The 15,969-nt window shown below is 40.7% G+C and overlaps 1 protein-coding gene across 1 annotated transcript; it reads left to right on the forward strand.

The window, feature by feature from the left end:
* Window positions 1-9,957: 9,957 nt before the first annotated feature.
* TRIML1 (tripartite motif family like 1) lies at window positions 9,958-15,649 on the forward strand (the record flags this gene model as incomplete). The annotated part of the gene is given in 8 exon segments (XM_082863656.1): window positions 9,958-10,365; window positions 10,606-10,701; window positions 12,225-12,325; window positions 12,327-12,450; window positions 13,479-13,501; window positions 13,673-13,770; window positions 15,099-15,529; window positions 15,533-15,649. Coding segments are annotated over 8 exon segments (1,398 nt in total).
* Between the last annotated feature and the right edge of the window lie 320 nt (window positions 15,650-15,969).

Genomic DNA, 15,969 nt, shown 5'->3' on the forward strand with positions numbered 1-15,969 from the left:
ATCCCCAGCTGCAGGTTACACCTTCGATCTCTCTGTTACCAGGGCTTCCCTTCCAATTTCTTAAGAGGCAATCACAGCAAGACTTGTGTCCACGTCAACTGCAAGTGGTTTGTTCAAATAGTATGAACAGGGCTTCCCTGGTGGCGCAGTGGTTGGGAGTCCGCCTGCCGATACAGGGGACTACGGGTTCGGGACCCGGTCCGGGAAGATCCCACATGCCGCGGAGCGGCTGGGCCCGTGAGCCATGGCCGCTGAGCCTGCGCGTCCGGAGCCTGTGCTCCGCAACGGGAGAGGCCACAGCAGTGAGAGGGCCGCGTACCGCAAAAAAAAAAAAAAAAAAAAAAAAAAGTACAAACAGATAGAACAAGTAAGCTCTTCCATGATATCTGGTACATCTGAGGCAGCCATTGTCCTTTTCAGGGAGGCAGAGAAGGATCAAGAAGAAAAAGAATTTCATTTTAACCTGGTCTTTTGCAAGATCAGAGATTTGTCTTCAGAATCAGCTTACAATCACATTCTTCATCTTCTCAGTCATGTAATGCTATCTTTTTTCCCCACTTTTTTTTCACTTTTAAAAATTGAAGTATAGGGCTTCCCTGGTGGCGCAGTGGTTGAGAGTCCGCCTGCCGATGCAGGGGACGCGGGTTCGTGCCCTGGTCTGGGAAGGTCCCACATGCCGCGGAGCGGCTGAGCCCGTGAGCCATGGCCGCTGAGCCTGTGCGTCCGGAGCCTGTGCTCCACAACGGGAGAGATCACAACAGTGAGAGGCCCGAGTACAGCAAAAAAAAAAAAAAAATTGAAGTATAGTTGAGGTACAATATTATATAAGTTATAGCTGTACAATATAATGATTCACAATTTTTAAAGGTTATACTCCATTCATAGTTATTATAAAATATTGGCTTTAATTGCCATTCTTACCCCATTGAGAAGTTGTGTGGGACTCTAATTCCTCTACCTTAGACCTCGCTCAGAATGTTATTCTCCATCCACATTTCTGCTGGAAACTCTTGTTTCTAAGAGGAGGGAGACAGATGGCTTTACTAAAGACAGGATGAAAACATGACCAAGGGGCCAGCCTGCACTGCGGCGGAACCTAGTCTTACAAAGTAGTTTTGTTCGTTGAATTCCTGGTCCTCAAATTTCACTGCATATTAGAGTTTTCTGAAGAGCTCTAACAATCGTGATGCCTAAATCAGTGGCCTGTAAGCTTTAGAGTACATCAGAGTCACCAGGAGATCTGGTTAAAGCACAGATTGCTGGGCCCCACCCAGAGGTTTTGATTCAGTAGGTCTGGGGCGGGGCTCAAAAGTTTACACTTCCAAAAAGTTCCAGGTGATGCTGAGACATACTCTTCCAATTAGGGCACTAAACCAATCTAATCAGAACCTCTGGAGGTAGGCCATAGGCTTCAGGTATTATTTAACTTATGAGGTGAGCACATACAACTAAGTTTGAGAACTACAACTCTAAAAGACTGAAAGGGTTTAAAAAAGAGGCATTTTGGGGCACCTAGAAGGTGGCTTATATGAAACCTCAATGTCCTAGTCTAACTTGTGACCATAAAACGTGCTTTGCATCCCCAGTTGGTCTGCCAGCAGAGTTCAACATTTTGGGGGTGCTCTTCCCCAAGTATTCCTAAAAGTCTTTTTTGTTTGCTTGTTTGTTTAAACTTCCCTTAGTTTCAATCATAATCAGAACAATATTGCCTGGTCCCTCATGTCACAGCTCCTTAAAGGCATTTAGCATTTAGTTCTTATACTTGCAGAAATTTTCCCCAAGCACACTCATACAGTACCTAATTATTAGCATGAATTGCTACAATTCATGAATTCCCAGCTATGCCTAAGACCCCCGTTCTTCTCTAGGGTTCTCTCCAACTATAATTGGCACCCTAGCCCAACAGGTATTTTCTTAGACCTTTTGTACCTCAGTGTCCAAGAAAGGGCAAGGGTGGGGAAGAAAGTGACAATATTTTTTTTCTCAAGAGATTCCATGGGCTCTCTTAAGAAGCTGTGTCACAAACTTACCTAGAAGTGCTCTCTTAAGACCTTGACATCTTTGGCTGCAAACAATACATAAACACGGGAGGAGCGCCACCTGCAGTATCTGGCACCAATTACCAGTGGATAGTTGGAGGGGGAGACACTTACCCCATCGACCTTCAGGGCTTGATTTGACTGGATCCTTGCATAACCAGCAAACCTGTTTTTGGTCACAGTTGTAAACCCCTTGAGTTTGATGTTTGTGATTCATTCAGTCCTGTGGAAATGGCAGTATAGCTCTGTGGGTAATAGCATGGACACTGAAGTTAAGCCACCTCTGTGGATCTAGGGCAAGGTTCATAACTAGGGTTTGTTTTCTCACCTGTAAGTGAGGATAGAACTCATATCTATCTTCTAGGGCCGTTGAGAGGATTAAGTAAGTACATATATAGAAGTGTTGAGAATGGTGCTTGGTACAGTGCCAGAGTTCTCTTTTTGTACTAGCTAGTCTCGTGCTCTTGTTTCTGTAAAGATACTGTTTTATGGTGAGAGAATCTTAGGAATAAATGTTAAGATTTCCTTGAGAAAGCAAAAAGCAGACTTTCCCATTAAAGACGAGGAAGCAACATGTATACACATAAGCATCTGTTTCTTTACCTATAAAATACTTGTGTACTGTGGGATAATTATTTTTCTAATTTACTGGGTATGGTACACCACCTGGAACGTGAAGATATTTAATAATTCCTGCAGAATTAAGTGATAGGCATCTCATAAAGGGTGTCATATGATAGAAGCAAAACACAAGTGATCCTTGCACTTGAGGTTTTTTTTAATCTAGTATTATCCTTTACTGATATTAAATACTGTTTACATGGGTAGTAACTCAAAATTATTTGTAATAATCTCAAGTCCCATACTCCCTATTAAAAAGGGGAAAGTTGGGCTTCCCTGGTGGCGCAGTGGTTGAGAGTCCGCCTGCCGGTGCAGGGGACGCGGGTTCGTGCCCCGGTCTGGAAGGATCCCGCGTGCCGCGGAGCGGCTGGGCCCGTGAGCTGTGGCCGCTGAGCCTGCGCGTCCGGAGCCTGTGCTCTGCAACGGGAGAGGCCACAGCGGTGAGAGGCCCGCGTACCGCAAAAAAAAAAAAAAAAAAAAAAAAAAAAAAAATTGAAAAAGGGGAAAGTTAACACTATAACTCCTTTTTCTTAATAGTCCATCCTAAATTTAGACCATGTCTTTTTATTCTTATTTTTCACTATTTGTTTGAACTGCTTTAAAAATGTTTCCTGGTCAGGCTTCCCAACGCATACATTTTTTTTCTTTTCCTCGGCTTCCCTTTTTATCTCTTTAGAAGATAAAGTACATAAAGCATCCAGCATGAAGCATGGAACAAATACATTTTCAACAATTAACTTTTCTTAATGCAAAGGGATGAGCAAATAAAGTGTTTATTCTCCAGAAAAACAAACAAAAACACCTCACCTTAAATTCTCATATAAGATGTGTAAATTGTCAAAGCTCTGGAAGGCAACTCTCAACCACCAACCTGGGTTACAACTTTTAACTGAGTATGAATTTATAACACCAGGACCCTCCCCTCTGAACTGCCCTCCAGGTGTTGACTGTGCTACCTAGAAAGGATAACAAAGGTTATTCTAAGCTGAATTGGGGCTTTTAATATTTCTTGGATGAAAAGAATGTTACAGTCTAGATTTTTTGTTATTGTAATATTTTGACCCACTGTCAGATCCTGTATTTTATTCTTCAAATATCCTCAGAGTTTTCTCGCTTCTAAACAGTAGCTTATTCCTTTGTTAAAAATGTACTTAGGCCTTTAGTTTAAAGGTACAGATCAAATGAATTTTTCCCTGATTTTCCAGCCAGAATGAAACATTTCCTCTATGAAAATGCCAAAGCAGCCAATGAATTTAAATTCTACCACTCTTTTTTGGCAGTGGCACGTGGCTTGTGGGATCTTAGTATAATAGGGGTTCAATACCTGTTAGTTAAATAAATAAAAGTTGCATTGAAATCACAAACCATTAAAAAAAATCTATTATATCATGGCTGAAACCATTACCAAGTCCAAGTTCATACTGCTTGCTGCACAACAGGCCAATAAATTGAGAGATGAGTTGTCGGGGCAAGGAATAACAACCTTAATCAGAAAGCGGGAAGACCAAGAAGATGGTGGATTCCTGTCCCAAGGAACCATCCTGCCTGAGTTAGAATTCAGGCTTCTTTTATACTAAAAGAGGAGGGAGTAAAGTCAAACATTTCCAGGTTCCTGTCAGCCTCCTGAGGGGATGTGTTAATTTCTTCCTCCCTGCGGTCATTCACAGGTGGGCCTGTCAGGATGTTTCCTGTGAGCTAAACAAAGGTATTTTAGCTTAATGCTCTTTACCTGGGAGGCAGGGTTCCCCGAGATGTGCCATTACATCTAATTGAAGCTAACAGGCAACATCCATTTAGTGATTAACTTGTAATAGAATACAAAGGTTCTTCCCTATTACAAAACCAATCCTCTGAGATGATTTTATCCTTCAACCTGAAGGAAACTGCCTCATTAATTGGCTTACTCGAAGCCACACCCTACCCCATTCCCCAATATTTCTCTACTGGAAAAATGCTGAAAATACATTAAATGGGTAAAAAAAATAAAGTCTATTTTCATATACAAAGAAGTAAAAGCGATTCCTTCCAATGCTCCAATTTCACCATACCAAAGTCTACCAGTTTGGTGTGTATCTTTTCATACTTTTTCGTTCTTTCTTTTTCAGTTTTATTTATCTTGCATAACTGAGATTTTATGACTCTTGATTAGCAACTTCCCATCCTACCCGCCCCAGCTCCTAACAACCACCCTTCTTTCAGATTCTGTGCAGTTGACTCTTTTGGATACTTCATATAAGTAGAATATCCAGTATTTGTCCCTTTGTGACTGGCTTATTTCATTTAGTATAATGTCCTCAAGGCCCATGTTGTCATGCATGGCAGGATTTCCTTCTTTTTAAAAGTTGAATAATTCCATTGTGTGTATATACCACATTTTCTTTTTCTTTTCATCCATCAATGGACATCTAGGTTGTTTCCACATCTAAGCTTTTGTGAATAGTGCTTCAATGAACACTGGAGTGCTAATACCTCTTCAAGATCTTGAGTTCAATTCTTTTAGACAAATACCCAGAAGTGGGTTTGCTGGATCATATGGTAGTTCTATTTTTAGTATTTTGAGGAATCTCCATACTATTTTCCTGCATATTATGGAAAATTTTGTGTTCCCACTGACAGTGTACAAGGGTTCCAATGTTTCCACATCATCACCAACATTTTTTTTTTTTTATAATGGTCTTCCCGACAACTGTGAAGTGATATCTCATTGTGGTTTTTTGTGTATTTCCCTGGTAATTAGTGACATTGAGCATCTTTTTATACACATACCTGTTAGTCTTTGGTGTGTCTTTTATAGAGAAATGCCTATTCAAGTCTTTAGCCCATTTTTTTTTTTTTTTTTTTTTTTTGCCGTACGTGGGCCTCTCGCGTTGTGGAGCACAGGCTCCAGATGCGCAGGCCCAGTGGCCATGGCTCACGGGCCCAGCCACTCCACGGCATGTGGGATCCTCCCAGACCGGGGCACGAACCCACGTCCCCTGAATCAGCAGGCAGACTCTCAACCACTGCGCCACCAGGGAAGCTCCTTTAGCCCATATTTTAATTGGGTTATTAGTTTTGTGTTATTTTGTTGTTGTTTTTCTGCTGTTGAGTTGTAAGATTTCCTTATATATTTTGGAAATTAACCTCTTATCTGATACATGGTTTGCAAATATTTTCTCCTGTTCTGTTGGTTGCCTTTTTACTCTGTTAATTGTTCCCTTTGTAGTATAGAAGCTTCTTAGTTTAATGTAGTCCCACTTGTCTATTTTTGCTTTTGTTGTCTGTGCTTTTGTTGTCATATCCATGAAATTCCTTATTTTTTCTATGCCTTTGTGTATACAGATACACTATCAACCTCTATAGCATGGCCTCATTTTTGTAGGAAAAAATACATATATAACCTAATTTTTATTGTTTATACTTAAACTTTTTGGGGGAGTAAAAATGTATTTCCCCGTTAATATCATTTAATGGATGTCATGTCATGTCAGTGTATATAAATAGATCTGTTATTTTTAAATGGCTATATAGTAATAAGAAGAGCTACTATTTTTAAGTATACTTTTTTGATGACCTCTTCATAATTTAAGATAAGGTATTTGACACACGTGTTCCAAAGTCTCTTTCCTATATTGTAATTTTCAAACATTTATTTGGTTATTTTATTATTTTGCTGTATAGAAATATTTAATTTTTAGTTATTTTAGCTTCATTTTTTCCTTAGTAGTGGCTAAACTCCAAAGCATGCTTTAAAAAGCCTTCTCTAAGTCTTCCGTTTTAAATTTCTATTAAGTTACCAATTATCTCCTTTTACAATGTGCTTCATCCTTTGGATGCAATAATTGGCCATATGTTTAACAAATATGCTTCTCACTTGTTAAATAGATGTGGGGTAATCTAGAACAAAAACACATACAAAAATAAAATAATAAGGTGAAAAAAGCAATACAAAGGGAAGTAATATGAGTAGAAATTCACGACTAGAATGGGGAAAATACACACACACACACACACACACACACACACATCTGGAATACACATTGGTGTAAACTGTTAGGCAGAGATCCAACTTTTTTTTTTTTTTTCCCCAGATGGCTACCCCTACTTGTCCTAAACCGTTTGTTGGATAATCTATCTTTTCCACACTGATATGAAATGACAGACATATTTTTTAAAACCAGGCTTTCAAGCACAATATTTTTCAAATTATGTCCCTATCTAATCCACTGCCTTCATCAATGAATAAGCCCTCACTATATAAATATATATATATGTATATCAATGAATAAGCACTCACTATATATATTTTTATATATATACATATTTTTTGCCTGCATCACATGACTTGTGGGATCTTCCCCAACCAGGGATTAACCTGGGCCACTGGAATGAAAGCACTGAGTCCTAACCATTGGACCGCCAGGGAAATGCCAGCCCTCACTGTATCCTTAAGGTTCCTCTTTTCTGTGTGTTCCAACGTTAATTGCATGTTGGTGACAGTTGTGACTGTGGACCTCTTGGGGTATCCTTACTGTCACCTCCGTAGGAGGAGACAGGCCAGAGAAAAAGCTATTTGAATTGCTGATCTCAGAAATCACGTCTGGCAGTACAGTACCCGAGGGTTGGTGTAATGTATTCTGGGAAGGCTGGCCCACTCTATAAACGTCCTCATCTGTGAATTAAGCCTAATCAATGTGTTCAGAGAGAAGGTAAAGAAAAAGTCTGCATTCCCAATAGTGAGTGTAGCCAGTGAATTCAGATGCTTGTCACCTGATCACGCCATAATGATAGCTCTCTAATTTCATTCTGAAAGCACTTGAGCCATATTCGTTTCATTGACATAACTGGAAATTTTCACCCACTCACAAGACAACAAGTGAGATGCAGTGTACTGTTGACAGAAGAGTATGACAGGAGGTAGGAGACCCAGCTTCCTAGCCCTGGCCTGACTCAGAGTAAGTATTCAGGGAACCAACTCAATTTATTTGTCTTAGTTTCTTCATCATCTTTAGCAGGTAGTTGGATTATATGATCTCTTGGTTTCCAGTTAGATAAAAGACTGTAATTCTACAACAATACGGTTCCCCTCGTTGTTCATTTAAAACTTATTTACAGACAAATTGAGCCCTTGCTACGTGCAAAAGAATCCCTCTAGTCAGCAATGAATAAGATATGGTTATTGTGCTGAGTTATGAAAGGAGTTTATTTGGAAGAGGGAAGTGGGATGGAACAGATCAGTGTGACTTGAACTTAGAACATGCCAGTCTCCCCATTCCAAATTGGAATACAGGCTCTGTGATGTACCATAACTCTATGGTAGGGCTTATTCTAATGATTCTGGTCAGTGTTAAAGATTCCTGAGTTTGTGTGTGAATAACACACTGAATGTAGGTGGTAATTCATAAATCCTTTTTCCAGAGATGGCAGTTCATGTTAGTGTAGTTTTTTGGGGTTTTTTTTTGTGTGTGTGTGAGTGTGTGTGTGTGTGTGTGTGTGTGTGTGTGTATGTTTTGCAAGACCCTTACTTGAGACTAACTCCTAACAATATTTTGAAGCCCCTGGTTACTAGCATAGAAGCAATCTGAACAGTAGAGATTTCATGACCCCAAACTGATGCTACCACTCCTCCTATTTAAGCTAGTATAACTCTTTGCTCTAGTTCTTCCTTTTCCTAGCAAAAAATCTCATCCCACTTATTCACAAAGGATGTATGATTAAAACATTAATGACTTCAGAAAAATGAGTTTTGACTAGGAGGAAGGAAGGTGGAGGAAGAACTATTTCGGGCTAGAAAATTCCTTTTTGAACAAAAGTTCAAGGTAAGGAAACACTCAACATCCTGCTGGAGATGAGTGGGAAAGAAGAATCAGTTGGAACCATGAAAGTCAGAAAGGAATTAATGGAATAACACAGGTAATGGAGAACCATAGAAGGTTGCCAAGCTGGAGAGTGACAGGAGAAAAATAGAAATAAGGTATGAACTTAATGGGAGGACAGAACTGGTTAGACTCTGAGTTTTTAAGCTTTTAAGATTCCACTTCTTGGCATGCAGTGAGTGGAGGATGGGCCATGGCAAGAAGGGACTCATGAGCATAAGACAGCAAATTTATAGGATTTGGCACTAATCTCAGAGGTCATTGCACACAGTTTGTATACTATATATTTTTTCGTCAGTCTAAAAATAATGTCTACACATTTAATTTCTGTCCAGTAAGAAGTGATAAGAGGTTTAAGAAGGCCTAGTTTAAACATTTTCAAAGAATGAAAATAAGTGAGCAAAATTATATTTATCCTAAAATATGTCTTTCCATCCACTCCATAATGTAATGGCTCCTTGAGGCAACTTCCAACAACAATGATGTTTTTGATGTTTTCTATGGTAGCAGAGAGGTGAGTATCACGGTCTGCAGGGCAGAGCAATAAATATAACTCTAGTAATCCATTGTACATTGAAAGTCAGGGAATACTTCATTGGAATTATTCTCATTTTGGGGGATGAATAAAATTAAATCAAAGGACACAGTACCGGGCTTCCCTGGTGGCGCAGTTGTTGAGAGTCCGCCTGCTGAGGCAGGGGACACGGGTTCGTGCCCCGGTCCGGGAAGATCCCACATGCTGTGGAGCGGCTAGGCCCGTGAACCATGGCCGCTGAGCCTGCGCGTCCGGAGCCTGTGCTCCGCAATGGGAGAGGCCACAGCAGTGAGAGGCCCGCGTACCACAAAAAAAAAAAAGGACACAGTACCTGATAAAGGAGCACAAAGTTTGTAGGCTTTGGTCAAAGAAAGAAAATGGCCTAATGAGTGAAGAAATATATATTATAGTTTTCTTCCTTCAGTTTCTCAACTAGATTCCATTAGTGGAGTTTTCTAAAAGATTTGGAGGAGATTCCAATTCAGATATTATCAGAGATCATCATAATTTAAATCTCTGTACTGGCTTACACCAAATTACCCAAACCTCCAGCGTAAAGCCAATGTGTTTCAACGGTTTCATGGTGTTGTTCATATACAGTAACCGACTCTTGACATGGCAACGGTTGGGAGCAAGTATCCTCAGTAGCCAGCACATGGCTTGCTTGTACGATGAGATTCCTCAAAAGTTTGGGGTTGATGATGAACCCAGTATGTAGAGGTTCCACATTAAGTCATAATTGGCTTTGTGTCAACTGGTGAAATCAGTCACAGAGGAGAATAAGAATTTCATGTAATAACACCATAGCAACTGATTACCCACTTGTTACTCAAAACAAGAGACTCTCAGGGAGGATTTTCTAATCCCAGAATAAAGGCGTGACCTTGCTCTGATGTCCTTTGAGAAAATGTCTACAGTAGATTTGATGGAGAATCTCAGGGAGGAACTGACCTGTTTCATCTGCTCGGACTATTTCACCGGCCCAGTGACCACCGAGTGTTGGCACAGCTTTTGTCTGGTGTGTCTCCTGAGAAGCTGGGAGGAACATAACACTGCTTTATCTTGTCCTGAGTGCTGGAGGACCTTGGAGATCCCACATTTCCAGCCCAATGAGCATCTGGGGAGGCTGGTTGACATCAGCAAGCAGCTCAGATCCCAGGTGCTACAGAGTGAGGGCAACCAAGGCAGCTATGAGAGAATGCTAGCTGCCGCTAAGGTGTTGTCTGATGATGAGCAGGGTGTAAAGGATTCCTCAACCCAAGGTCATGGAATAAACAGAATGAATCTCTCGAATGAGGCTGAGGAGCATCATAAAGTAAGATTGGCTGCTTGATATAAATTTCAGAACACAAATCAGGTTCCATCGCTTAATTCCCATAATATTTTCTATGGGTGACATTCATGGGTACTAATCTCCAGGCACCAGACCACAAATTTGGTGTGGGTCCTGCTTCACCCTTTGATCTAGAGTCTCAGTCATCTTGTACCTGGTCCTCAAGACCCCATCATGACCTGGTGCTCTGCTCATTTGCCACAGAGTTTGTTTCTATTGCAGGAGAAACTCCAGGAAATCCTAAATATTTTGCATAAAAAGAAAAATGAAACTCAGGTTATATTAACCCATGAGAAGGAGAGAGTGATATTGTGTAAGGTCAGTATCTGGTTCACTTTTGCATCTTGTATGTGATTCTATGAGGAGGACTAAAGGGACATGTCATGAAATACCAAGGGGAAAATGACAAAATTTTCCAGTCCCAGTCCTATAACATGGAGTATCCTTGCTTTGGGCTGCCCACCTCTGCTTGTCCATCTGGGAATCTCAAGACTCATCTCAAATTCTCCCATCCCCAGGCTGGCTTATTTCTCCCTTCTTGGTGTACCTATACCACATAGTGGCTACCTTTATTTCTGCTCTGATTATAATTATTAAATATACAAGTTAAAGATATATAACATAGAATGGAAGTTGACAGAAAAAGGAACATCTCAAATCCTTTTGGGGAAAAAGGGCAGATAAAAAAGAAATAAACAGAAAGGGAAATTAGTAGTGTGGATTAGAACACCTGAACAAAAGCTTGAGGTTAGTCACAGATCAGAATTTGAGCTGTCTAGCAAAGCACAGAATTAAATGTTTTATTAAATATTAAAAAAATAAGCGTGTATCTGATTACTCCAATAATCTTTGCGTTCTTACATGGGAGTATTTGTGATGATCATTTCTAGTCCTAGTATGTGATCCATTGCCTACTTCATTGAATAAATATTTGTTGAATAAATGAATGCATGTTTTTTCCCCTATTTTTTTTAAAGAACTAAGCAGTTACCCTATTTATTTATTTATCTATTTATTTATTATTTATTTATTTATTTTAAAAAGTTTTATTTCTTTGGTTGCACTGGGTCTTAATTGAGGCACGTGTGCTCCTTAGTTGCAGCCAATGGGCTCCTTAGTTGCAGCTCTCAGGCTCCTTAGTTGTGGCATGCAAACTCTTAGCTGCAGCATGCATGTGGGATCTAGTTCCCTGATGAGGGATCGAACCTGGGCCCCCTGCATTGGGAGCGCGAAGTCTTAACTGCTGCGCCACCAGGGAAGTCCCTCCCCTAATTTTTTTCCTTACTTTATTTTGCTTTACTTTTTTTTGTGTGTGTGTGGTACGCGGACCTCTCACTGTTGTGGCCTCTCCCATTGTGGAGCACAGGCTCCGGATGCGCAGGCTCAGCGGCCATGGCTCACAGGCCTAGCCACTCCGCATCATGTGGGATCTTCCCGGACCGGGGCACGAACCTGCGTCCCCGGCATCGGCAGGCGGACTCCCAACCACTGCGCCACCAGGGAAGCCCTATTTTACTTTACTTTTTAAAAATAATGGTACTGATCACCATCTATTATATTTTTACTTGACTGTTTACTTTTCATTGTTCCCAGTAGAATGACAGCCTCCTAGGAGTAGAAATTTTGGTTTTCTTTGCTACTATAGCTACAGTACACACATCTTCTAAAATATCAAACTATCCACCCAGCTAGTCAATAGACTGTATGTGTTATGTGTCAGGTTTCAAGAATTGTCACAATGGAACTCTTGAACTTTGAAAGGATTAAAAATCTGCATAAGTGTTTCTGTTACTAACTTTATTATATTGTTCGTGTGTGTGTGTACACACGCGTGATGGCAGGAAGAGACAAAGACCTGTAAACAGGTTGTTGTGTCAGAATATGCAAAAATGAACCAGTTCCTGAAGGAGGAGCAGCTGCAGCTCCAGCTACTGGAAACGGAGGAAAGAGAACCTGAGGAGACTGAGGGACCATGAGATCAAGCTGACCCAGCGAATTCAAAGCCTGAGCAAAACAATTGGACAGATAGAGTCCATGTGTCAGAACTCGATCATAGAGTCATTTGAGGTAAGAACATTGGAGAAATTCATGGAAGAAAACACATGTAGTCCCCTATCATATTTCAAGTCATACCAAATAAACTTTTCCTTATTTACCTGAAAAATTAAGTTCTGGCCCCCCAAAAAGTTTTCCTAAAGAATGAGTGTTCTATATAGTATAAATAAAGAAGAGGAGGAAAAAACACAGAGGAATATACCTCCGAACCAAGTTAAATGATGACTCCATTTTTTTTTTTGCGCCTGCCTTGCTGCAACCTCAGCTTTGCCAAATAAAAAATTTAAGTTTAATGAACATTTACTAGGTGTTGGGCACATTAAATTACATCCTCAAAAAGACCTGATAAAGTTAAATACTATTATGATATTTACAACAGGTGATTGTTATCCACAAAATGGGTTAATAGTAGCAATTGCTTAATAATTCAGACCTATGGCAGTTAGATAGTTTGCCTGTCAAATAGCTAGTAGGTGATAGAACCCAGGTATTCTGTGTATACTGAGCCCCAAATCCTCACCATCTTTGCTCTACTGCCTTCCTAGGCTACTACTGAATTCTCTGGGACCTTCTTAAACTAAGCTATGTTCCAGCTTCCAGTCTCCAGCTTCATGTCTGTTTCCTAGACTGGCTCCACAGAATGCTATTTAATTTGGTGCCTTCCCAACAACCCAGTCCAACTGTACACAGGTGTAGTTTCAGCTCTCACTGGGCTACTTTCCTTTCTTATCTCTACCTCCTGGAGGCATTGGATAATGAAGCCAATAGTTTGGCTCCTTTCTCAGCAATAGATTCTCTAAACAAAGTGACAATATGAGAAAAAGAGATCTCTAGTCATTGGGAGAACCATCTCGCGTTCAAAAGAGCTCACCCCTAGAAGTTTGGGTTTTTTTCTACCATATGCTCTCCCACTCAAGGTGTTCTAGAGCCACGGGAAGGGGATTCTGCAAAATTTGCAAAGGACTGTATCCAAAACAGATTCAGTCTTTGCTAGTGATCAAAGTGCACAAAAACTAACCTTCTTTCTTTTATACCCTTAGAATGTAAGAGGAATACTGGAAAGGTAGGTTTCAATTCTGTGTTCAGTTATTGGGGTGTGGTGTTGATGCAATAGGTTATCAGAGTGTGGATGAGAGTGTCCATGCTGTTGGGGCAAAATGAGCTGGATTCTCAAGTTGGAGCAGGTCATGCGGTCTGCTCAGAGGAGACTGAGTGACTCTCTGCCCTCCTGTAGGAGTGAGCCACTCTTGCTTCAGTGTCCAGAGGCCATCACCACAGAACTGACTCTGTGCCACATCACTGGAATGAGAGAGATGCTAAGAAAATTTAGCAGTAAGTCAGCCTGATGTTTTGAACCTCCAGGGGTCTTCAGAGTTAATGGGGGCCACAGACCATCCCTGCCGGAACAGACAGAAGCACTGGGACTTGAATGATGTTTGATCTGGTTTTGTTTTCTGTCTGAGTTCTGCTCTTACCTTTGTTTTCATTGTTGTTTTGTTCATCCCATTGCCTTGCACATGCACACGTACACATACCTCCTCAGGGGTTTCTGCATTTCTACCTTTGTTCTTGTCAGGATAAAAGCTGATTTAAACTCTTAAATCTCAGTGAGGGAACATTCAAAGAATGTTCTTTTAAAATGCTCTAAATATTTAGGTTGGCCAACATCTAGAGAGGTCAGCATTAGTTTTCACCTTTTATCTTGTTGACAATCTGACCTTCAGAAGAAGGCCTAATAGACTTTGGACTCAACAGATATATGAGAAGTGCCTACTACGTGCTATAGTAGGTACTGTGCTATCAGTCTCTGAGTGTACCTACAATGATGAATAAGACAGACTTGCCTTTGCTTCTGTAGAACTTACAGTGAGATTGAGGAGAATGATATTAAAGAAAGAATTAGTGATTGGGATTTGATCTATAAATAAAAGTATGAAATGGTATGTTGAGGTGCCTAATCTTGTCTGGATAATCAATGAAAGTTCCTCCCAGGAGTCTGGGAGAGGAGCTCTCTCAGTGGTTCAAAATGTGTTTCATCAAATGGTCACCGGTGGTTGCACTAACTCATAAGAAGTTGCACTTAAGCATGACGTAATGAAAAATGCTGATTAGGAGCTGCTATTCAAACACTCAGTAACTTTGTCATCTTGGCCCCATTTCCTAACCTTTATGAACCTCAGTTTTTTCTTTTATGAAAATGGAAAAAAGATAATAATACTTGCCATAATTAAATGGGATAATGTACAGAAAATGCCTGGCACCTAAGTAGAAGTTCAGTAAGTGATAACTATATTTCTCTCCCACCCCAACTGAAGAACCATAACCAACCTTGGCTAAAGCAAATACAAATGACAAAAGATATGACCTGTGTGGATAAATAGCTCCTAGTTCTAAAACTGTCTTATAAACAGAACTACCTCCATTCCATTATCAGAGATCCAATATCACTCTTGACATGACTCTCTTTGGTTTCCTTTGAGAGATTCACTCTCTTGTATTTTGTAAAACACTAAAAGGGGCTCCGAGACACTACCCACCACATTCACCTAAATTAAATTTAAAAAAATAGGACTAGATACTAAGACCTTAATTTCAATTCCACATACATAAGAGGGTTTTCTAGAATGCAAATGAGGATTCATTCTTTTTCCCTCTTGCAGCAGATATAACTCTAGTTCCAGCCACGGCCAACGCCTATCTTGTCTTGTCTGAGGATCTGAAAAGTGTGAAACATGGAGGAACCCGACAGCAGTTGCCTGACAACCCCGAAATATTTGACCAATCTGCAGCGGTGCTGGGGGCTCAGATCTTCACCTGCGGGAGACACTACTGGGAGGTGGAAGTGGGCAACAAGACTGAGTGGGAGGTGGGCATCTGCAAGGACTCGGTGAGCAGAAAGGGGAATCTCCCCAAGCCTCCAGGGGACCTCTTCTCACTTACAGGCTTAAAAATTGGAGATGATTATAGTCTTTGGGTCTCATCACCTTTGAAAGGCCAACATGTTAGAGAGCCAGTGCATAAGGTTGGTGTTTTCTTAGACTATGAGTCCAGACACATAGCATTCTACAATGTGACAGATGAGTCCCTCATCTAGAGTTTCCCTCCAGCCTCTTTCCAAGAGACTCTCAGGCCCATCATCTCCCCTTGTTTCCCAAATGAAGGGGCAAACACAGGCCCTCTTACCATCTGCTCACTGAATAACCATGTCTGAGGGAGGCTCCCTCAGCCTTCTCTGAGAATGAGGTCTAAGACCAACAGGTGACTATTAATTAGGATGATTAATGCATTGACAGTATTAACATCAGGTGATCTGAAAGGAAAGCCCACCCCCAACCCCCAAGAATTTCCATTAACTTGAGCCCCCAATGAACAGCCAAATTGGACAATCAACTTCTAATACCAATAGGAGAAAGCTGATCATATCCTGTGTCTTTAACCAAATTCATTATCTAGACTGCCCCCTGTATGTGCTGATCACTGAAAATGGAGAGATAGAACTAGTTCCTATTGACCAGAATCCCACTTTCATAG

Source organism: Leucopleurus acutus (genome assembly GCF_964270905.1).
Source record: "Leucopleurus acutus genome assembly, chromosome: 21".
Lineage (NCBI taxonomy): Eukaryota > Metazoa > Chordata > Mammalia > Artiodactyla > Delphinidae > Leucopleurus > Leucopleurus acutus.